Consider the following 25111-nt stretch of genomic DNA (forward strand, 5'->3'; position numbering starts at 1 on the left):
ATATATAGGTTTAAAACCAAAAATAACTTATCCTGCAAAGTAGAGTATAATCCTGCTGGGAGAAAAATGGATCTTTAAATGGAATTGAGAACTTTCATGGATTACTGATGAAAAGACCAGAGATGAATTAGGAACTTTGAAATACAAATGTAAGAGCCCTAAAAAACCCTAGAAAGGTAAATTTATTTTAGCAATTGGAAGGAGCTGTTTGATTTTTAATAACTGTGTCATGTAAGAAGAAAAGTATGCATGCCTTGAGGACGGAACGGAGGAGTGGGCATCAATTGAACTTCTCTCTTATTTGAAAAAGACAATGTACAATCAACACATGTAAGCACATATTTGGTGTAGTGTTAAAGTACATCAAAGGAGAGATTAAAAGAATGAAGGGAGAAAAAAGCTAAATCTAAAGAATGCCTTAGATTGCTTCTTAGATCGTTAAACAAGGGCAAAACAAATTATAGTATATGAATGTGATGGAATATTATTGCATAATAAGAAATTACTAAAGAAATGATTTTAGAGAATTCTTCAAAATACAAAGTGAAGTCAGCAGAAGCAGGAGAACATTGTATTCAGGTATAGCAATGATGTAAATTAAAAAAAAAAACTTTGAAAAGCTTAATTCTAATTAACCCAATGGCCTATCTCCATAGGATCTTTGATGAAACTGTTACTTACCCCTAAACAAACAGGTGATTGAAATAGTCCTAAACATTCATTAAGCCCCTGTGCTGGACTATGTGCTTAATGCTGGGGATTACAAAGAAAGGTGAGGAAAAAAATAGAAATCCTGCCCTTTAGGAACTCATAATTAAATGGAGGAGACAAGAAAACAAATATGTTCAAATAAGCTGTTTACAAGATTTATAGGAACCAATGAGAGGGTATGCACTAGAATTAAGCAAGCTTGGCAAAGGCTTATTTGCAGACAAGGTGCTGAAAGAAACACACATTTTTAATATAGCCACTATTTGTATTTATTTTGCTTGTTACAAGTTTTTTTTGTCTCCCTTTTTCTTCTGTTTTGGTCTCTGTCTCTTCTCTGTTTTTAATTGGGGGTGGTGGTTAGCAGTAGAGATGGAAAAAAGTGAGGGCCATTAAACCATTTTGAAATGAGAGAAAAGAGCAGTAGACAATTCAGAAAAAAATCACAGAGAAGCACGACAAGTTTTAAAATTAATTTGTAGAATTTTGTAAATATTTTTTAAAAACCAAGCACTATGAAACAGAGATCCATGGTTTCATATGGAGTTATCTATATATGCTCTGATATACAGAAAGAATTCTTTTTTTGTTGTTTATAAGTTCAACCTAAACTTACACAGCTGTCACTTGATTTTGTTGAGCCCAAGTTTTTCTCATTTGTAAGATAAGTTTTATACTCAAAATATTTCTAAGGTGTCTTCAAGTTCACATTTTCAAGAGGATAATGAAAAGCTGGGATCTGGACAGGAAACGTTACCTCATAAGAGAATGGATTAAAGGAAATAGGCATTTATTAACTTAAAGTAAAAAAATGATTTGGTGTGGGTATGTTTCCTATCTGAAGATCTTTCATGTGAAAATGTTATTATACCTGTTGTGTAGCTTCTGAGAGAACCAGAACAATCAGTTATTTACCAATTTCATGGTGTTACTGTGAATAAAGTGCTATAAACCTTAAAGTGCTATATAAATGCATTATTATTATTATTGTTGTTGTTGTTTTTCTAGTTGTTTTCAAGAAGCCAGATTTTTCCTGAATATAAATAACTTAGTTCTGCATCCTCAGTGTCTGGCATTTTAAAATTGTTGGTGATAAATATAGAAGAGCTTTCTAAAAATTGAATAGGCCATCTTCTAAGGCAGTTGCATTCCTTACCATTAGAGATATTTAAACAGATATTATATTAGAGAATGATAGTATCATCGCTGACCATCTAGAGTGACCTTCTCCTTTTTGCAGATAAGAGACCTCAGAGGAAATAATTTGTCCAGAGTTACAAAGATCATAAGTATCTGAGGTGGGATGGTCACTGACAAAAGACAAGGAATATGATATGAAGAGTGGGAAAATAATGAAGAAGAGCCCTAGAGTTGAAGTTCAAAATCCTGGTTCAAATCCCATCCCTGCTATTTGTTAACTGTATGATCTAGGTAGGTCTGTTTCCTAATCCATAAAATGAGAGTCAGAGAAATTGTATTTTAAGTCCATATGGCTCTAAATTTTATAAATCCATGTAACGTAAGGGATTTAAATATTAATTAGAACAAGTAGAGTAGATGGTTTCTGAGATTTTGTGACTCTCCTAAGTCAAAACTCAAATACCCTGTATAGTTCAGTTTTCCTAATGGGATTGTAATGGAAAAGCTTTTGTTGAAATAAAAAGAGAAGCAAGTTGGCTACAAGAAAAGAAAAAAAAATACAATTAGTAAAAATCCCATTTCCCTCCAACTCTTTCTTCTTGTAATCATTTCAATTGTTTAGAAATACACAAATACTAGTTCCAGTCTATATGTATCTCTGAAATCTCAATGAAATTAAATGATCTTGCAGCAATCCAAGCTAAATATTTGGGACAATTTTCTCAAATAGAAATCATTAGTATTTTTGTTTTCTAAATTATTTTTGTTTTATTTATTTGTTTTTGTTCTTAAATACCAAATGGAAAAAGTAAACTGTAATCTTCATTTCAAGCCAGGGGAAATGTCTCTTGCTCCATGACCGCCATGATGGTTTTCTATCTCCTGTGCCTCTCAGAGAAAAGTCCATTTTGAATACATTCGGTATCCAAGGGAAGCTAATTGGCCCCCAGATCCAACTTACTATCTCACTGCCAAGTTTCCCTATATGCTACTCCCCCCCACCAAGAAAGGCATCACCTGCCTCTATAATGGTTTTGCCCATTAGTCTTTAAGAGGAATGACTTTCTATTCCCAAATCACCACCCCTGACCCTCTCTTAAGCTTCAGATTTGCATTTCTCTGTGTGGTTGGATACTTTCATGTGAGTGCATGGCTAGAGTCTCAAGCCAAAGACACTCTTAGAGTCAGATAAGTTGTCCTGGTTCTAAAACTAGCTGCTTCTGTTCAAGTTAAATTCTCTGGGTCTCACTTGATTCAGTTATATAATGAAGATAATGTTTGCATGACTCACTTCACAGGCCTGCTGTGAGGGAAAGTCCTTTGTAAGCTTTAAAAGTAAAGAGATTTGGGTGGCTGTTAACTGTTTTCCTTTTGGTTTTCCTAACTTGTAAAAAACATCCTCATTTTATCCTGCCTCTCCGGTGGGAAACCTTAGAGTATCCAGGCTCATAATCTAGTCACAGTTGTACCTGCATAAGGCATCGAGGTGGTCCTGTAGATAAAGAATTGGATCTGGAATTTGGAAAACCTACGTGACTTCAGACAAGTCACTTAACCTCTGCCCCAGTTTCTAAATCTATAAAATGGGGATCATAACATGACCTACCTCCCAGATTATAACATAGAATATTAGACTTAGAAGAGTCTTCAAAATATTGTTAATAACATATAATTACTCATGTATAGTACAGTCCTTCCAATACATAAAACAACTGTCATGTTGTCCTATCTTTTCTTCTTCAGGTAAGATATCCTGTGACGTTTTGTTGTGAGGATAAAATAAGATACTATTTGTAAAGCACTTAGTACAGTTCCTGGTACATCATAGGGACTTAATAAATGCTTATTCCCTTTCCCATCCTCAAGGTCCTGATTGTCCTGTTTTATATTTCCTGCTTGGTGTGGGTAGCCCAGGCCCTGATGAAACAGTATTGAATACTGAAAAGGGGAGAAAAAAAAGGATCTCATCTCCCTGGGCAGACCACACCTGGAATTCTGTATCCAGATCTGGTAAGGACATTGTGGGAAGGGAAGTGAGGAACTGGAGCTCATAAAGAGGAAGTCACTAACAAAGATGGGGAGGAACTTAAAATCCATTATATGAGGTATGGCTGTAGAAGACGGGGATGTTTTACTTAGGGAAGAGAAGATTTAGTGCAGTATAATAGCTGTCTTTATGTATTTGAAGGACAGCCATAGAGGCAAACAATTATATCTTTTCTATAGTCTAAATAAAGCCCCTTTTAGTTCTAATATTTTAGGTTATAAAGTTTTTTTCATTTTAACATTTGATATTACTTTTCTCCTACGTTTCTTTCTACTGTGGTCTGTTCTAGCTCTAACATTCTTTGTTGCAGGTTCCAAAGTCCTTTTCCTATCCTAAAATTCTCTTCTCTCTCTTCTTACCTTTTATGTTCTAAAGTGTTATTTTTTTATCTCTAACATTCTCTAATGTATTGTTTAAGAATACAACTTCTCCCTCATTCTAATTGTTTGACTTCCTTATGGGAAATACATCAGGACAGTGAGAAATAGGATGCTTTCACTTCTAAAATAAAGGATTTGGCATGCTCGATCTGGAAAACAGTGTTCATTTCCAGCTCTGGAAAGTTACAAGCCCTTCTGGTCATCATTCTGATTAGGATCTTGCTTCTCCCTCCCACTTGACTTTGACCATAATTACCACAGTGGCAGCTATCTCCAAATCCTTTAAATCTTAAAGTCAATGTTTTATACTGTTTGAAAGCCCTGGAAGGCAGTTATCTAATGGGCAACAGCATTAACCTCCAAAGGGCTCAGAGATATGAGATATGAGCTGCTAAGTAGAGGAGATAGATTGTGGCAAAGATAGTTCCCAGCTGGTGAATCACCAGCATAAATACCCTTGTAGTCATCAGGATTTCACAAAAACTGGAGGGGTGATAAATTACATATACTCCAACGATGAGGCAGAAATTTGTCTATGCAGCCACGCTTCTGGAGTGAAACTTTTTTAGCTTTCTTTGAATTTTTTAACATTCATTAATTCATTTTACAAATCATCAGTGGGCAATTACTATGCTCATGGACACTTTTCAGATCTAATGGTCTAAGATTCTATAACAATTTGTTGTTTTACTGTTCTAAGTATTGGGGGAGAATAAAAATAAATGACATAGGCCTGACCTTCATGCCAAGCCCTGTCAATTCTACCATTCCAATATCTTTCATATATCTCATCTTACCTTCTCTGGCACTTGCCACATGACCTTACAACTGGTTTTGTATGATAGTCTGATGGCCAGTCTCCTTGTGTTAAATCTTTTTCCACTCCCGTTTATCCTCCACTCAGGTACCAGTTATCTTCCTAAGACACAAGTCTAGGCATGTTATCCTCTTATTCAGTAAAAACCAGTGGCTTCTTTACAACCATCTTAAATATTCCTCCCCTACATGAGCTCTGTGTTCCAGAGCCAGTAGCTTCCTTTTTGTTTCCTCACACTATCCTGATTCCTTTTATTGATCCTTTTATTGGCAATACTTTTTCTTCCTTTTTCCATCTCCTGACTTCCATAGTTTTCTTTGAATCTCAGCTAAAATCTCATCTTCTTCAAATAGCCTTTCTTTAGAACTGCTTCATCTAAATGACTTCCTTCGGAGATTGCAATTTACCTTCTTGCATGTTCATAGTTATTTTCATATTGGCCCTTCCACTGGAATGTGAACTCTTTAAGGTCAGGGATTGTTTTTGCCTCTCTTTGCATCTCTAGTACATAGTCAGTGCTTCATAATGCTTGCTGGGGTTTCTTTTGAAGTTTATGGTGGCTCCTTGCTGGACCCCTATAGCATACACCATCAAGGCAAAAATAGGACCAAGAAAAAGATAAGAGAAAGCAAGGAGGCACAGTGGATCAAGCATTGGCCTAGAGCAGTGATTCCCAAAGTGGGTGCCACCGCCCCCTGGTGGGTGCTGCAGCTATCTAGGAGGGTGGTGATGGCCACAGGTGCATTTATCTTTCTTATTAATTGCTATTAAAATTAAAAAAAATTAATTCCCAGGGCCCTAAATAATATTTTTTTCTGGAAAGGGGGCTGTAGGCCAAAAAAGTTTGGGAACCACTGGCCTAGAGTCAGAAAGACCTGAGGCATCATCTAGCCACAGACACTAGTAAGTCATAGTAAGCCATGTGTCTCTGGGCAAGTCCATTTTGCCAAGTTTTCTTATTTTTAAAAGGGGGATCACAGTAGTGCCTATTTCCAAGGGTAGTTGCGAGAATCAACTGTGATCACTGTAAAATGCTTCACATAGTGCTTGCAGGGTTATGTAAATGGTACTAGTAGTCGTGTTAGTGGTGGTGGTAGTAGTAGTTGTGGTAAAAATGCAGAAGGAAATGGCAAACCACTCTAATATCTTTGCCAAGAAAACACCCCTGAAAGCTTATTGTCCGTGGAGTCACAAAGAGGTGGACAGGATGGGACAACAACCAAGCAGTAGTTGTTGAAATTGTAGTACCAGTAGTGGCTTGCCCATTTAGCTTAGCTTTTATGCTTGGGGCAGATTCTTTGGCATAGGAGACACAAAGGATTTGGGGAGCCTGAGGAAAGACCGAGTGCCTTTTGCAGTGCGATGAAACTTCTAAATGATTCAAGGGAGAGGCAGATTGTCGGTCACTGATGGGAGTTAAAGGGGACAGTTTAATCCTAAAACAGATAGAGCCTTGAAGCATAGACATTGATCTCATTAACCAAAAGAAGTAAGTTCAAAGATTCATTAGACACCTGAGGGATTCCGTTAGCTGGCTACCTGTTCTGTGTTCCCAAAGACTGGCACATGGAGGGCAAGATGCTGGGAACTGACAGACTTATTTCTCCTTAAGGAGAGAAAAGCTGAATTTGGCTGAGACTGTTGGAGCTAAGTGATCTCTTTCATCATAGAGAGAAAGCATCTGAAAGGTTTTGTGGTCCAAATACTGTCTGATTGTGAATGAGTCTCCTTTAATCATCAAAAATTATGAATCTTAAGCCCTAGGATCTAAGCTAAAGACAAAAGGCAGAGGCCATGTCAAACCTTATAAGAAATTAGTAGCACATGTGAGTTGGAAGGGACATCAGAGGCTGTCTAGTTCAACCTTTCACTTTTCTAGAGGAAGAAACTGAGGTCTATGGTTTTTAAGTGACTTTCCCAATGAGAAAGACTAAGGGAAAAAAAGGGAGTGAGGAGGGGAAAGCAAAAAGAAGAGGAGGGATGGAGAGGAGAAAGGCAGGGGAGGGAGAGAAGGCATCCAAGAAAAAGAAAGGGAGCAACAAAGACATTATGGGATATGTTGAGTTAACTAGATGGTATAATGGATAGAGTATTGGTCCTATGATCAGAAAACATCAGTTCAAACACTGCCTTAGACATTTATTAGCTGCAAGACCCTTGGCAAGTCCATGTAAACTTTGCTTCAGTTTCCTCATCCTTAAAATGGGAATAATAATAACACTTGCTTCCCAAGAGTTATTGTGAGGATCAAATGATTTTAAAGTACTCTATGTGTTGTTTTATTTCTCAAACTTTAACTTCTATTGAATCAAATAACCAAAATTGAGTGTAAAGAAGGTTCATTTACTTCCTTGAATCAATCAAAGCCATTGTGTGAGAGACCGGATCCTTTGCTGAGCAATTTGTATAAAAAGATGGAAATATCTCAGGTCTCAGGGGAGTGATTCTGATGAAGCAGATTCAAGAGGCTGGAGAAGCATAGCATTTCCAACATGTCTTTTGGGAGGAAAAAGAGGACCGTGCTGTGATAAAGAAGGGAGATATCAGACAGTTATCAGCTCTATAGGCATCTTAGAGGGGATAACCCTGAATGAAGGTAGTCTCATGAAAAGGTCACCTCTCTTCTCAATTTCTCCCAGCATCTCTCTATTCATAGATACCATAATATAATCCACTGTTTTATTCTAAAAATATTTTCTGTAAACTTCAATCTCAAAGAAGGCAGTTTTGAATTAGATACAGATAAATTGCAAATCATCGGTAGAAAATTCAGTTTCCATCTAAATATTATTAATTTTTCTAACTATGAACTTGGAGCAATTGTGACTAAATTCATAACTATCCAAAAGATGAAAATGAAAGAACCAGGTGGATTTTAGGGTTAAAATGAGATAATGCTTGTAATAGGGTATTACATAAAAGTTAGCTATAATTAGTTTTTTTTTAATAAGTGAATCAATGGAGAACCATATCAGTAATGAGTAGGCACAAGAACACACCAGTGGTTTTGCAGATTCATAAATGTGAATCTCCCCTTCAAAGTGGGCCCCATCCAAATATGTGGCCTTGTGTGGCCCTTTACATATGTCCCCTGGCCACATATGATTTTGAAACACACTCTCTTCTTCAACTATTTCTCAGGTGTATCTCCATCACTAATGGCATGTTTATCTGCTAGAGAGAACATTCCAGTTTTATTTGTGGCACATAATTTACTAATTTCTTCTCTGTGCTATTTAGTTAAATGTCTTGATTGGAATCACTTGTTCTTAAGATAACTAGTAAAAAGTAAAAGCATTTGTAGTGCATCATGAGCAAAATTAGATGAAGAAAACATTCAATGAAAGAGAAGATGGCATTTGAGATGAGCACTAAAGGATGGGTAAGTGGAGATGCAGATCAGAAGAGGACAGTGTGGCCCAGATGGGAGAGCAAATTTGGGAGATGAGGAGTGGATTAATTTGGCAAAAACACAGAATGAACGAGGTATAAGGTAAGTCTAGGCAGGTAATTTGGGATCAGTTTGTGGTGGGTCTTGAAGGAAGATGAACTTTTTTTGAGAAGGCAACAAGGAGTCATTGCAAGTTTTTTTTTTTAATAAAAGGAGTGATCTAATTAGAGATTCATTATGGGTGACGAGGAATAGGGAGGATTCAAATCTGACACCCGAGAGGAGCCCTGGGGACTGAAAAAAATAAAGATTTTCTTGAATGACTAGAAAACTAAAGAAGCCAAGGTGACCCTGAAATGGAATTTTAAAAGGACAGGGAAGGAGCAAGTTCCCTAAGTGACCAGCCTTCAAATGAAGGCAGGCTGAAATGGAAAACAATTGACACAGAGAGGAATAACTCCTTATCTGTATAATTGATTTGTTTCAACACAGGCAATTTTAGAAGATGGAGTAATAACCAAGCATGGAAACCTCAGTGAGATGACCAGCTTCAATTACTGCACTCAAAAAAAGAATCCTCCAACCAGTCTAGCTTCATAATTGCTGATGACCTCAAAAAACAACAATGTACAACAAACTGCTTATATTCTTTGAATATTCGTGGGCAATTTTGACCTTCTCAATTATCTTCCAACATGATAATTAAACAAATTGACAAATAAATGAATGAATGCATGTGGAAGGAAGGAAGAAAATTAATGAGATTTGAGATGTCAGGGAAAATTTAAAGAACAATGGGATGGTGGGGTATATTAAGAGTCATTGTGTTCAGGTATGTAAACTGAATACGCTCTACCATGATCAGAATATAAGTGTAGAATTGTTTTTAGTGCTCTCACTTTGTTGTAAAAAGAGAACTGATAAGCTGGAATATTAAAAATAGGATGACTAGGAGGATAAGGGGGGAATTAGATCATATTCCATATGTGGACAGATAGAAAGAATTAGATTATTTGTCCTGGAGAAGAGAAAGTATAGAGGGAAAAATTATCCCTGCCTTTTGAATATTTCAAGAATTGCTATCAGTTCTAGGACCAATAAATGAAATCTACAGGGTTTTGTGCTCAGTATAAGGAAATCTTTATTATCAAAGGTGTCCAAATGAGAAATATGGTGCTTTAAGTAGAGGTGAGTTTTCTGTTTCTGGAGGAATTTAAAGAAAGGATGGATATCCACTTGCCAAGTGTTGTAGAAAGATTTTCTTTTTCAAGTCCGAGTTGTACTAGATAGCTACTGGGGTCTCTGATTCTGTGATTCTTTGTTGTTCTGATACCTATAAGAATATTTTTCTAGGGGGAATAAGGCAGTTTACATGTGCTGATCAGGTTCTAGTCAACATGTTTTCATTCAACATGTAAGAACTTGCTCAAACTCAAATGTCTTATAAAGACTGGGCTGAGTTCAGATAGAGAATTCCCCTCTCTAAGCTGGATGAAGACTGAACAGGCTCTTAGAGCAGAAGTTCCTGTTCAGGTTGAACCAGATAAATAATGAGGTTCCTTACAAAGCTGGGATTCTAGGGAAAGGAAGAGAGACTTGTTTTGAAACTTATCTGTCATATATATTGCCAAAGTGACCTTGTAGGAATCCTTTTCACTTTCTCGATGTCACTTTCTTCCTCTGTTAAATGAGAATATGAGTAGATCATTTCCAAGATTCCATTCCAGCTCTAAATTCATATAGGGTGCATTACAGTCTAATTCTAAGGTCAACAAAGGCAAATGTCCCTTTCTTCCCTTTTTTTCTCCAGAGGCTTATGCCTGACACTCACTACTGGAATTGTGACAGCTGTAGTTTAGTTAAGATGGCCTCTAAGATACATATCAATTCTTGGATTCTATGATGCTACCATAAGCATCAACTGCATTAAGAGGCCTTCGTCCCACAGTGGATGCTCTGGCAGATACAAAAGATGCATAGGAGGAAGTTCAAGCTGAAAATGCTTTTACTAGAAAAGGCATGTAAATAAACAATTAAAGATCAATAAATGATCTTTGTGTAAAAATGCATGTATGTAAAAGAGAAAGTTCTTTTTAGTTGTAGGGAAGTCTTAGAATGGTAGGTTGTTCTGGTGTGGAAAAATGCACAATGGGCTTAGGATCATGAGATGTAGATATTAATCCTTGTTTTAACACTTTAGAAGGTATATATTATGAACTAATGAGTCCATTTCCTCTATAAGTCTTAATTTCTTCACCTGAAAAATGGGGATAATATTGTTATTTGTCTATCTTATAGGATTTGGGGGAGGAAAAAAAACTCTTTACATGTTCAAGCTTCTGTTACACAAACATATAGTTTGAGTATTGATGATTTTCTTCTCCATGATCTAAAATAAACCAAATATAGACAATTGGGTAACATTTATGGAATATGACTAACCTTTGGTCCAATTATTCCAGGAGGACCTGGGAGGCCTTTGAGCCCAGCATCTCCCTGTGATAAAGAAAAAGCAAATAGACAAGAATGAATGAATTCTGGATAGAATCATTGACAAATCATCATCATCATCATATATAAACTGAATATCCAGCTGATTTCCTCGAAATTTCAGTAAATCAGAAAAAAAAGGAGTTGGAATGTGATGATGGAAAGTATATATGTCTAATCATATAGCATCGCTGGTGTAGAAGGATTAGGAGAAAGGCCCATCAAAGATACTTGTTACTGGTAGAAAAAAAGAAGGAACTTGTTGAAGGAGGCTTAAGACATGAAGACATAAGACCAGTATTCCAGTCTTTGTTTTGTCATTCACTAACCATGTTGCATTAGTCTGATTCTCTTTCCTCATCTTGACTCTGAGAATTTCATTTTTTGAGGCAAGATACATTAAAATTATTAAATTAGTAACAAATTAAACATGAGATATATACATTAGATTTATCTAAAATCCACATATCCCCCTTATGTACAGAGATCATTAATTAAAGGATGTATTAAAGCAGGTTTATTTTTTAAATGAATTTTAAAAATAATTTATATATTCACCAATGTAAGATTAAACGATGCTGACTTCCTGAAGTTTCGAACCATAGTTGTGAGGCTCACACACTTGACTGGCATTGGCTGCCCAATGGTTGCCTCTTTAGTAATATCTCAGGATACAGATAGCCCAATATTTCCATGGCAAAGAATGTGACAGATTGATAGAGTATAGTTAAGAGTCAGAATCAAGGTGAGGAAAGCTTTTTTTTTCTTTTTTGTTAGAAATAAATGCTTTATATTTCCAACTAAATTCTACTACTACATGGGTAATAAAACTATGATATACTGTAAAAAATGCAACAATAAACATTTGTTAAATACTGATAGAATAACTAACAACAATAAAAACAAGAATTATATAAGCCCATTCTTAACTCTCCTCCACCCCCACCCACACATAAAAAGTCCTGGAATATAGAAATGCTTGTGGGCTATTTGCTTAATTGTCCTTTTATTACATTCTAAGTTATTAATGACCGGTTATATCATGGTTACAGTGCACAGTTACTGAAACCAGCTAATTTCAATCCAAAATGTCGTTCTACAGTTTTGTTTACACAATTAATGAAGTGCAAATTCTAGAATACCTCTAAGTTTTTGTTTCCATATCTAAGAAAAGGAAAAAAAAATACTCCCCTAAACAAATCTATAGAGTTTTGTGGAATATAATTATATATAATGCCATGTATTCATATTATATATATATGCATATATATATATATATATATATATTTCTCCTATACATTAAAAACCTTATAGGAGAGATATATTTTATATTATAGTTAGAAAACACTTTCAATGCATTTTCTTGCTTAATAATTATAAACTCTGTGAGATAGTTTGCATTTCTCTTGTTTCTATGGGGAACCAAAAACTTAAGGTGGAGAAATATGACTACACAAATAGTAAATGCGAAAGTCATAACAAAAATTCTAGTCTGGTGACCCCAGAGAGGTAGATAGAAATGTAGATGATAGGTAAAGGAATTGATAAGCTAAACTACTAATAAATATACACATATATGTTTGTGTATTTAATAATATATGTTTATATATGTTAATTAATATATTAAATACATTTATTAATATATGTATTTTTATTAACANATATAATGCCATGTATTCATAGTATATATATATGCATATATATATATATATATATTTCTCCTATACATTAAAAACCTTATAGGAGAGATATATTTTATATTATAGTTAGAAAACACTTTCAATGCATTTTCTTGCTTAATAATTATAAACTCTGTGAGATAGTTTGCACTTCTCTCGTTTCTATGGGGAACCAAAAACTTAAGGTGGAGAAATATGACTACACAAATAGTAAATGCGAAAGTCATAACAAAAATTCTAGTCTGGTGACTCCAGAGAGGTAGATAGAAATGTAGATGATAGGTAAAGGAATTGATAAGCTAAACTACTAATAAATACACATATATACATATATATGTTAATTAATATATTAAAATACATTTATAAATATATGTATTTTTGTTAACAGTCTAACATATATGTATATGTGATTGTATGTGTTTGTGTGTATGTATCTTCATTAGGATCATGTACCTATCTTTACTTACATCAGTGAAAAAACAGGTCTAGATTATATATATAAAATTCATTTTTTCACTGGTCTAGGGACTCTCCCAGTGAGGAAATTCCCTCTTCTAATGTANGTTTCTATGGGGAACCAAAAACTTAAGGTGGAGAAATATGACTACACAAATAGTAAATGCGAAAGTCATAACAAAAATTCTAGTCTGGTGACCCCAGAGAGGTAGATAGAAATGTAGATGATAGGTAAAGGAATTGATAAGCTAAACTACTAATAAATATACACATATATGTTTGTGTATTTAATAATATATGTTTATATATGTTAATTAATATATTAAATACATTTATTAATATATGTATTTTTATTAACAGTCTAACATATATGTATATGTGATTGTGTGTGTTTGTGTGTATGTATCTTCATTAGGATCATGTACCTATCTTTACTTACATCAGTGAAAAAACAGGTCTAGATTATATATATAAAATTCATTTTTTCACTGGTCTAGGGACTCTCCCAGTGAGGAAATTCCCTCTTCTAATGTAGATGAGAATATTCTGCAATTTATAGTCGTAGGGTTCTATAGTCCCATAGTTTTTTGGGCTTTGAGAAATTTTAAAAATTGCTGAGGGTCAGACAGCCAATATGTATCAAGGCAAGACTCTAATATTTAAGACTCTAAGATCTGAAGATTGGCTCTCCACTCCATTCTGCCTTTCATATTTTATATAAGCATACATGTTATGATCGTATACAAAGGATTATTATTATCAATGTTATTAAAAAGAAAATATATGAATCTTTGAGTCGATGTTTTGTAGTGGAGTGATAATTGACATTCAAGAAGGCCAGGGTTCAAGTCCCACCCTGACTTGCTATTTATCGGCTGTGTGTTGGGTTACGCTTCTTAACTCTCAAAAAGCTTTTTAAAAGTAGAAGTTGTAAAGGAGGTATTGAGCTACATGGTTTATGGGAGTTTCCTTGCTGGGAATTCTCTATACCAGTGAAAGAATATATCTTTTCCAAATAATCAGAAGCTCAGGGCATTTCTGAAGAAACAAAATCTTTTTTAGTTAAAAGGTATAACATAACTTGAATTTTGATTCAAAATAAGAAAGTTTTTCTTTTCCCTAACAAAGGGAGCTCTTCCAAACTAGAATACATTTCCCTATAAGAGAGTGAGCTCCCTGTCACCAGAAGTTCTTGAACAGAGGCTGGATGACCCCTTAAATAGAATGCTATAAAGAGAATTCTTATCTTGAATAGAGTGCATGCTAGAAGACTTCTAAGGTCCTGCTCCATGCTGCTATTTTAAGATCCCATTTCATTAACTAATCTAATAATATATTAGTTGTTGAAAGTGTTAAGTATATCCACTCAAAATAAACAGGGATTTATAATTTACATGGTGGCACCTGAAATAGGTACTTGTAAAGTGCTCGAAACCATTTTTAGCATCATGTCATTTTGCTATTCATTTATGTTTCCTAGCTAAACACTTTTGCCCACTAAAGGTTTGAGTTAAACTTTAGTCCAGTGATCATAAATCACTGAGGTTAAAGAGGCTTCAAGATCATTATGCAGTCAGCAAATTCCTACTTGAAAGACTTCTTAAGACTTTATGGGTCATTAGGCTTATTCATGCACTGTGTTCCCTGATTCTCCCCAAATGCATTTTTTTTTTATAACACAGGATATCAAAAGTGGGAAGGGACCTTCAAGGCCAACTAGTTTAACCCCTCCCTTGACAAGAATCCTTCTACATCATTCCTAATACATGGTCATCCAGTCTTCAGGGGAACTCCAGTGAGAAATGACCTAGTAGGGTCAAAGGCAGCCCATTCACTTTTTGATAGTGCTGACTGAGGGAGAGAGGGATGCTATTTCTTGCATCAAGCTTAAATCTACCACTCAGAAACTTCCCTCCACTTCTAGTTCTGCCTTCTGGGACTAACACAATGAATTTGATCATTCTTCCCTACAACAGTGACATTCACACTTTTGGCTAGCTTGCCAAAGAGGTCTATGATACATAAAAGTGAAGTACTACTAGACTCAATGATCTCTAAAATCCCTTCTAGCTCTCATATTTTTTGTTCTAATGCCCTTTGCAACTGTAATATTCCATGTTCTAAGGACCCTTTATAATCTAAATTTGTAGTTATGTAATTCTGTGGAAAGTTAATATTAATCTTTCTCTTACAACTTCTCTGATATAATTTTAATCCTAGCAATTCTTTTCCTTCCTTTTTCAATCCAATTATTACAAATCTATGTCTAAAGAAAACACTTAAGGAGTAATAGAACGGGTGCAATTTCAGACTCTAGGACAGGTCAATGAAAATAACGCATTTATATTTGCAAAAAAACTTGACAAATATTATTTTATTTGATCTTTACAGCAACCCTAGAAGGTAGATGCTAGTATTTTCCTATTTTACAGATGAAGAAGCTGAGGCAATCAGAATTTAAGTGATTTGCCCAGGGTCACACAGCTAATGACTATTTAAAGTAGAATTTGTAGTCACTTCTTCCTGGCTACAATGTTAGCATTTCAATGCATTTTCTTTATCTTGTGTACCATGTTGCTGCTTAGAAGCAGTTGCCTGCTCTCATCTCCACAAGAGTTGGTTCCCATAATGATGGCTCTGACCAGTTATCCAATTCCCTTTTTGTCTCCGGGCTGAAAGCTATTGCAGCCACCTCCATGGCTGCATGCACTCTGGGTTTGGCCCCCACTCTGATATCATAGACCTCTCCTGCCTACCTCCTGAGGTGTTTTGGGTTGGAAAAATGTCCAAAAGCATAGCCTTTTGTTGGCTATGCTGCTCCAAAATTTAATATAATGCAGTATTTTATATTTGTTTGGAGGGGAATGTTGGGAATATTCAACTATTTTATGGCCTCCACTCCACCATTTTGGCTCTCCCTATGCCCCATTATTTTCCATATGTTTTTTCTTTTTACCTTTTTCCCATCTGCACCATCTCTTCCTGGTTTTCCTTGTAAGCCCTTATCACCCTTCAAACCTGGAAGTCCAGGAAGTCCTGGAGGACCAGGAGGACAATCATTGCACACATCCTAAAAATAAAAGACATCAAGAAAATTATTAAAAATTATTCATCCTGCAAATATTTATTCATGTCTAGTCTGTGTAAGGTCCTATCTTGAGTAGTGGCTGAATAGAAGGTTTAATTAAAAATAGACCCTTTCTCCTAGAGCTTATAATTTATCAGGACTTTGAGATAAAAATAAATAACTATAATGAACAATTTTAAAAATTCTCCATTAAAGTTATAGAAAATACACCACAAGTGTGGTTGTAACATGTCTTTTCCCACTGTTTTCCTTTGCCAGTGGTTAACAGAAAAGAATTTTGTGTGTCTAAAATGATTAAGTGCCAATTTTGTCCTTCCTCAAGAGGTTTTAGAGGCAAGATGTCCTAGGTTCACAATTCGACTCTCATAAACAGCTTCTGACTATATTCTTTATTCTTATGGGCATGCAAGTACCAGAGAAAGTAACACCCTAGCATGATTGTCTCCCCCAATTAAATTATAATTTTCTTGAGTGTACATTAACTTTTACAGATTTTTTATACCTAAAACATGCAACTTAAAATTATCTGCCTTTAAGTATGAGATAGAAAAGGGATTAGATATATTCTATTTTAGAAAAATATTCTAAATTCATTCATTAAATGAATAAATTTTAAAAAAGAAATCTGTACCTTCAAGCATCCCTTCTTTATCTCTAATTTATTAGTTCCTTTTCTGTCATTTAAAAATATGCCCAAATTTTACTCTTTTGGAATAATTTTTAAAACTTCAACAGATCCCACTCTCTTCTCAAGTTTTATCCTCTAGCTCTTCTTCTATTCAGTCAAACTTCTAGAAAAACATCTCCATATATTTTCTCCCCTCTCACTCATTTCTTAACCCTTTGAAATCTGGCTTCTGAGTTCATCATTAAATTGAGCCTGCTCTCTCCAAAGCTACAACCAATCCTTTGGGTGCCAAGTCTAATTGTTGTTTCTCAATTCTCATTCTTTTCTTTACCTCTTTGCAGCATTTGACAATGTGGACCCACCTCTTCCCTGAGATACTTTGTCTCCTCAGTTTCCACATACAATATTCTTTTTGGTTATACTACTGGTTTGACCACTTCTCAATCTTATTTTCTAGATTATCATCCATATCACACACCCTAACTCTGTGTACACTTTCAGGATTTGTCTTGAGTACCTTCTTCTCTTTCAACACACTTTCCCATGTTAACTCAATTATAATGTCTAAAAAGATGATTCCTAGATCTTATATATCTAGTTTCAGTCTCTTTCCTGAGTTCTAATCCCAACCACCCATTGGACATTTCATCTAATTACCTCAAAATTAGGATTTATAGATATCTCAAAATCAACATGAACAAAACAGAATTCATCATCTTTCTTTCAAAACTCACCAATATTCAGAACTTCCCTATTTCTGTCAAGTGCATTACCATTCTTACAGTTCCCCAGGTTAGCATCCTCCATGTTATCCTCCCTCTTTTCCCATATAAGTTCATCTTTTCAAGGAATGTTCCATTTCTTCCAATGTTGTCTAGTATTTTTAAACCTTTACCATCTGTCTTAGAATCAGTACTGTGTATTGTATCCAAGGCAGAAGAGTAAGTAAGTAACCCAATGAGGGTTAAGTGACTTTCCCAGGATCACACATCAAGGAGGTGTCTGAGGCCAGACTTGAGCCCAGCACCTCCCATATCTGGGCTTGGCTATCAATGCATTAAGCCACATAACCATCCTCTCTAGTATTTTTGTCAAAGGCATTTTCTACATTTAACTTTATTTATATTTATTTTAATTTTCCTAATATTGAGTTATCCCAGCATTCCTGATGTAAAGTCCTTCTGGTCATAATGTATAATCATTGTGGTATATATTGCTGTCCTCTCTTTGCTAGTATGTTATTTAATAATTTTCCATCAATATTCATTAAGGAGATATGTCTATAGTTTTCTTTTTGTGTTTTTTCTCTTCCTGGTTTAATTACCATCCCTATATTTGTGACATAAAATGAATTTGGTAGCATTCCTTCCTCAGTTCTTTTTCCAAAATAGTTTATATAGTATTAGAATTAAATTTTCTTTAAATGTTTGGTAGACCTTTCTCCATCTATTCTCTCATTTTCTAAACCTTACCATTTTTACCCATATATAACTCATTTTGCAACTGTCTACTATTTATACAAGCACTACCAAATCTCACTCCCTAAGGTAAAGGAATGACATCTGCAAATTATAAACCAGTGACTTACATTTAAGAGGCTAAAAAATGTCTAAAACTTTAGATATATGGTTAGCGTATACACAGAATGGCTTAATTCAATTAATAAAAGATCATGCAACTCCAAAGAACCCATAATGAAAAATGTTATCCTCCTCCAGGGAGAGAACTGATGAACTCTGAATGACAACTGAAGTATACATTTTTCTTTATTTTTCTTGCTTTTTTTGCATGTGTTTTCTTTTGCAATGTGACTAATATATAAATATATTTTGTATTATTTCACATATATAGTCAATGTATTGCTTCTCAAGAGGAGAGGAAAGAGGGAGGGAGAGAATTTAGAATTCAGAATTTTTAAAAAATTGATGGTAAAATTTTTACTTATAATTTGGAAATATTTAACAAAGTTTTAAAAATTTTTAAAAGATCCTACAATAGTAACATTATTTCCTTTCTTGACAAAGTTTCTTAACTGTTAGACCAATATTAGGCACCATGGTTTGGAAAGGACATTGATAAACTGGAGGATATCCAGAAGAGGGCGAGTAGAAGGCTGAAACTAACTTGAATTTATGCTGTCTGAGAATGGGCTGATAGACTTTGAGGATGTTTATCCTGGAGGACATAAAATTCAGAATGGGGCATGATGACTGCCTTCAATGAAATGAAATGCTGCCAAGAGTAAAAGGCTTTATAGTTCTCCTGTTTGACCTAAGAAACAATGACCTAGAATTGATGGTGGAAGTTACAAAGAAGAAAAGGTATACTTGATTTCAGGAAACAAAACACCAAACTTCCTTAGAGCTAATACTATCCGATAGTGGAACAGATTGCTTTGGACGTAGAATATTTCTTCTCATGTAAGATTTTCTTATAAAGATTCGATAGCCACTTGTTGAAGGTGCTGTAATGGAGATTCTTTTTTGAGACATGGAATGAATTTTGATGGGCACTGAAGTTGCCTCTAACTTAAAAAAGTTCTGTAATTCTTTGACTCAAAATCCATCATCTTTAAATGAACCACATGATGGGAAATGTTTAGTGCTAATAAAAACAGCTAATAAATAAGAGATTGAATCAATTCCTAATGATTTCTTGTCATGACTGAAAAGGTAAAAAAAACTCAAGCTTTCCAATAAAAATGAGTAAAGTCTGCACTGAGACATATTTCCCCACAAAATAGATAATTATCTATCAGGAGACCTTGATGTGTAGGAAAACTAAAAATAAGAGTTTGAGCTTTTTTTTTTCATTTGTGAGACATTTTCAAATATCACCTAAGGGCTTTATTCTGTACATCAGAAATGATGTTAGGAGAACAAATGGTAAAGAGCACCTCTATAACATGCCTTGACCTAAAAAAATCCCAAGGAAGATTTTGAGCAAGACATGAAAATATGTTTATGCCATAAATATGCTAAGGAACTCTCCGTATCTGGCCAGAGATTTAGAGAATGGAATTATTTTTCACGTCCTAAACAAAGATGACTTAGGTCAAAATCTAAACAATATTTACAACTGCAGTGAGAGTTCTGCTATATACCGATCGAATCAGATATATATATATATATACACACATATATGTATGTGTGTATATATATATATAGTGTTCACATCATTCTATTCACTTATTCTACTCACCACATTTAGCAGTAGTTGTAGCAGTTAGCTTTTCTATAGCCTTTTGAGGTTTGCAAAGTTTTATATATACACACACATACATATATATACAAATAAATATATATGCAGAAATATAGGTGTATATAGTCATATAAAGAGATATATACATATGTACATATCCATATACCTCTCTCTTTATATATATATATATATATATATATAATCTGATTTGATCTCATTTATATCAAGGAATACACCTTCTGCAATATTTCCTTTTGCCCTTCCTCTGTAGTTCCTTTGTAATATACTTGCTTATACTCTCATTAATGTCTACTTCAGTGGTTTCCAAACTTTTTGGCTTATTGCCCCCTTTCCAGAAAAAAATATTACTTAGCCCCCTGGAAATTAATTTTTTAAAAATTTTAATAGCAATTAATAGGAAAGATAAATGCACCTGTGTCCATCAAAGCTTCCCTGAATCTCTGCAGCACCCACCAGGGGGCGGTAGCGCCCACTTTGGGAATCACTGGTCTACTTCTCTGATGCAATAAGTCTCCTGATAGGACTTCCTAACTCAATATTCTTCTTCCTTTGCAATCCAACATTCACACTGATATCAGACTAATCTTTTTGTATAGCTTTTCATGTCAAGCTTCTGCTAAAAATCAGACCATGGCTCTAACTTTAAAGAGCTTCCACAATGTGGAATCACCTTGCTTTTCCAATCTTACCTCAGACTTCTCCCTTCCACAGTCCCTTGCCTTTTAGTCAAAATGTATTATTCTCTGTGCCTTTGAGCAAGCAGTATCTTAAACCCAGAATATTCTCTAATACCTTTGTTGCCTCTTAACTTCCTCTTTATTCTTTGAAATCCCACATAAATGCTAGTTCTTCTACAAAACTTCAGCCCAGACTATACTAATCCCCCATCTCCTTGGCTATGGAATAGTACTTTTTTTTGCATTCCTCTAATATGTAACTTATTACTTTATATTATCATTATCTATATATGATTACTATATCCCTTTCAAAACTATAAACTTTGTCTAAATTTGGTATCTTCACTAGCATTTCCTATGGTACTCTACATACAATAGATACTAAATAAAGATTTATTAAGTTTTAATCCGTTAAACTGAGGACACTGAAAAAGATTCTTACCTTCACTAAGAGGTTTAGATCCTCTGGAGACAGAAGAGGAGAAGGACCCTGTCAAAAGGAAAAGCTGCAATGAGAATATTTGCAAAAGACGTGTTTTTTTACAAAAAGAAGGGAATCACATATAAGGACACCCAAGAACTAGGAACATAGTTTATATTATACTCAAGAGTAATAAATAAGGGTTGTTCTAACATAGGCTATACTGACTGTGTGAAGCCCACATAGTTTTAGGAGTCATCTGTATTTAAATGGTTCTTGAGTTCATGGAAGCAAATAAGATCATCAAAGGAGAGAATGAAGAGAGAGAAAAAAAGGGAGCCTAGAACAGAGCTTTTAACAGCAACCATACTAAGGAAGCAGGAGATAGACTTTGTTTTAAGAAAGGAGAAAGGGCTGGCTAAACCACTAATAAGACAAACAAGAATTAAGAGTTATAGATGATAAGAGAGAAAAAAAATGATGAGGAAGGAAAATTCAGCAGTCTTTGAAAGTTTGTAGAAAATTTAAAGAGAAAGAAAACTAAAGGAAAGATTCAATTTAACAGTTCTGTTTATTTTTAACTTTAGAAAGAAGAAGGTCTTGAGAAAGGAGATGATTTTTTTAATTGGTTAGATTGAAAAGTACATTGCAAAGAATGAGGGATATGGTGATGGTGAGGAGGAGGAAGAGAATGCAAATGTAGGAGTTTGTCATTAAAAATGACTTAGGGATACAGGACAACATTTGGAGAGCATATTAGGGTCATACGAAATTTTTAAGGGTACGGTAGACCCAAGTCTATGTAACAGAGAAAAAGCCAGAAGACAGGGAAAAATCAAAGGTGAACAGACACTGGGGTAATATCTTCTAAGAAATGGAGAGGGGTAGAGTGGAATGAAATCAGGAATAGGCTCTGAAGTTACAAGATTTGAGTTTGAATCTTAGTTTCATCATTTAAATAGACATGTTACCAGACACTGCCTTCCTGAGCCTCAGTATCCTTACAGGTAAAAGGAGGGAAATCATTTTTGTATTGCTTCTCTCTGAGAATTATTATGAGGTTAAGTCTTTTTTTTTATTAAGTAAAAATATTATTATGCTTGGTAAGCCTTAAAACCATTACAGAAATGTGAATGATGATGATGAATATGACAGTGATGATGAGGGTAAAGGATGATGGATGAATACTTATAGGCATTAATAAGCCAAAATTCTTATGTCTCAAAGGAGCCTTATTGTGAGAGCTAAAGTTATAATAATTTCTAATGTGAAGTAGGGTTTTTCTTTTTTTTTAAATGGTACTTAAATAAAGGAAGTATATATATGTATATATGCTAATATAATTATATATACAATATGTATGTCTGTATATATATATCAAAATATGGAATATATACTTATGCATTATATATATATACACATACACACACATACACACAAATACACACACCCAGATATAAATTAAGAGAACAAGACCAGTTAGGGATTTTAAGAAATATTCAGAATAATAAGAAAACTTACTGGTTTTCCTTGGGGTCCTCTTTCTCCTGGATTTCCAGGTAGACCCTATAAAAGAAATACACAAAAATCCTATTACATTGGCTATACACAGACTTTTCCTGTGTTTTGACACTTTCTTCTTCCCATGATCCCAGCTAAGGTGATACATAGGAAAGATAGGATCTTCAACATGGAGAGGCAGTGACAAGGGAACTCAAAAGGCCTGATTGCATGTCCTGGCATTGACTCATTAAATGTCTAAGATGGGGCAAAATATTTTAACTCTGAGTCTTACTGTCCTCATCTGTAAAATGGAGCTAATAATCCGTGCTTGCTTCACAGTTTTCTTGTGAGGACACAGTGATATATCTATTAGAAATATAAATATTTTAAATTATATTATAGGATATATTAATTATTATTATATATCAATTATAATATATTAATGTGATATCCTTTGTTAGATGTATCTGGTGCAAAATAGGTGTGCACAGAAAAGTTACAGACGTAGTTCATTTGATCCCTAAGAAAAACAGTCAATAAATACAGGAAAGTAGATCTTTCTTAAAAATGTGGAAATTTTTCAAAAAAATATAAAAATATCTAAAAATGAATCTAATAGTCACATAAAGTGGTGAGTTCCCTGTCTCACCGGAGGTTAGGGACAAAGTAGAGAGGATTCACACTATAGGGCCAAAAGATTGCTGAGGTCATATATATGTGTATATATATATATATATTTTCATCACCCTTGACATTATAGAAATATCTGGATTCAATGGTTGTTAAGGGAGATTTGGAGGCCTATGGAATATGGGAAATGATGTTCGTTAGGTCAATCTACAATTATTTGATTTTCCCCCTCATAACAAGGAATAAATAGTCTTGGATCAGGAAAACACAACTCCCCAATGTCTTTCTTACATAATTCTCCATTTAAGAACCTTGGCAATTAGTTAATTAGTTAATCAAGCTTTTACTGCTTGCTAGAACCTGCCAGACATTTCTATGGCTGGTAGAATCATCAGGAGCCCAGTCAGATTCAAGTTCAAATGAGTCACTGGAGGAAGCAAAGAAAGTATTTACAGAGATTTTTAATCCAGTATTTAATGATCTCTTTAATGATTGCAATGGAAAAGACAGAAGTAGGCTGGATCAAAGTACCATTAAATGCATCTGAAACTGATTGAAAGAGTCATCCTTACTGGACTGATGTCAGATTTGATGGAAGTTGCTAATGGAATGAAAGGCAGCGTGGTATTACCGGTGGAAAGTCTGCAGAGCTGGCCTCAAAACTGGGTTTGAGTTCAACCTTGGGCACGTGTTAGCTAAGTGGCTTTGAGCAATTCATTTGACTTCTGAGTGCTTAGGGCAATTCTCTAAGACTAAGGTACATACAGAGAAGGTCTTTCCTGGTATTATTAGAAGTATCTTCACCTGCGAGTTGCCCCTTACCACTGAAATAATAGGGTTAGGTTTTATGTCTACTTTCTAGTTAAGGGGCTTCTGCTTGATCATATGATTTTAGCATTTTTATCAATGACCACAATACTATCATATGTGGCTTGCCTACAAAACTGTTGATAACATAAGAAGGAACAACTAATTCATAGGAGGAGAGAATGAAGATTCAAAAAGGAGTGAATGGGGTAAAATGTTAAACTGAAATGAATGGGATGAATTTCAATAAATTATTCTTGGAGTAAAAAAGAAAGTAATATTGTGACTTAATTGTTTGCTCCAAAAAGAGATCAGGAGATTTCTGTGGACAACATGGATCAGTAATGTTGAGACTTTAAAACATCTGGGAATTCTTACAGGTGAGTATTTTCTCTGTGAAAGTCATTGTCAATCTATCCATCCTCACTTATCCTGTTTAACTGTTGCCTAAAACCTTGTACAATTTCACAGTTAGGGTCCAGTTTACTCAGCATTTAGAATCCTTCCTTAATTTCTCTTGAGATCATGAAGTTAACACTAGAGCAAACAGAGTTTTTACTGGGTATCCTTTGTCATCTGTGTATGACCTATCTATATTTTTAGACACACCTTGCTGGTATATTTTATATCATCTATTTATCATAATTCCTTGTTTTAATGTTTTGCAACATGATGGCATCAATCATGAAGTTAACTCTTCATTGTCCTTGGGGTGATCATTACATTTTATTTCTTTAATGACTGTAGTATTCTATGACTTACAACCACAACCATATAATACCACTAGAAGAATCTTGGCATTAAAAAGATGAGTCTCTATTGCAATAAGAGGCTAGAAATCATTTTAAAAAATGAAACAAAAACCTTGAGTTTTCCAGAGGTCATATCCTGTTCTCTCCTTCTGTTGATGGATTCAGCAAGCTCGGTGTCCATATTTAATCTCTCTCTCTCTCTCTCTCTTTCTCTCTCTCTCTCTCTCTCTCTCTCTCTCTCTCTCTCTCTCTCTCTCTCTCTCTCTCTCTCTCTT

The 25111-nt window shown here is 34.7% G+C and overlaps 1 protein-coding gene across 1 annotated transcript in view; it reads right to left on the minus strand.

The window, feature by feature from the left end:
- COL22A1 (collagen type XXII alpha 1 chain) overlaps positions 1–25111 on the minus strand; it is a 506948-nt gene that overhangs the window by 66035 nt on the left and 415802 nt on the right. Inside the window, exons 42-45 of the mRNA XM_044684460.1 lie at positions 22666–22710; positions 21166–21213; positions 16065–16178; positions 10926–10979 (exon numbers count right to left, since the gene is read on the minus strand). Of these exons, the coding sequence (XP_044540395.1) occupies positions 10926–10979; positions 16065–16178; positions 21166–21213; positions 22666–22710 (261 nt within the window). The remainder of the gene's footprint in view (positions 1–10925; positions 10980–16064; positions 16179–21165; positions 21214–22665; positions 22711–25111) is intronic.

The sequence above is a fragment of the Gracilinanus agilis genome, chromosome 1, assembly GCF_016433145.1.
Source record: "Gracilinanus agilis isolate LMUSP501 chromosome 1, AgileGrace, whole genome shotgun sequence".
NCBI lineage: Eukaryota > Metazoa > Chordata > Mammalia > Didelphimorphia > Didelphidae > Gracilinanus > Gracilinanus agilis.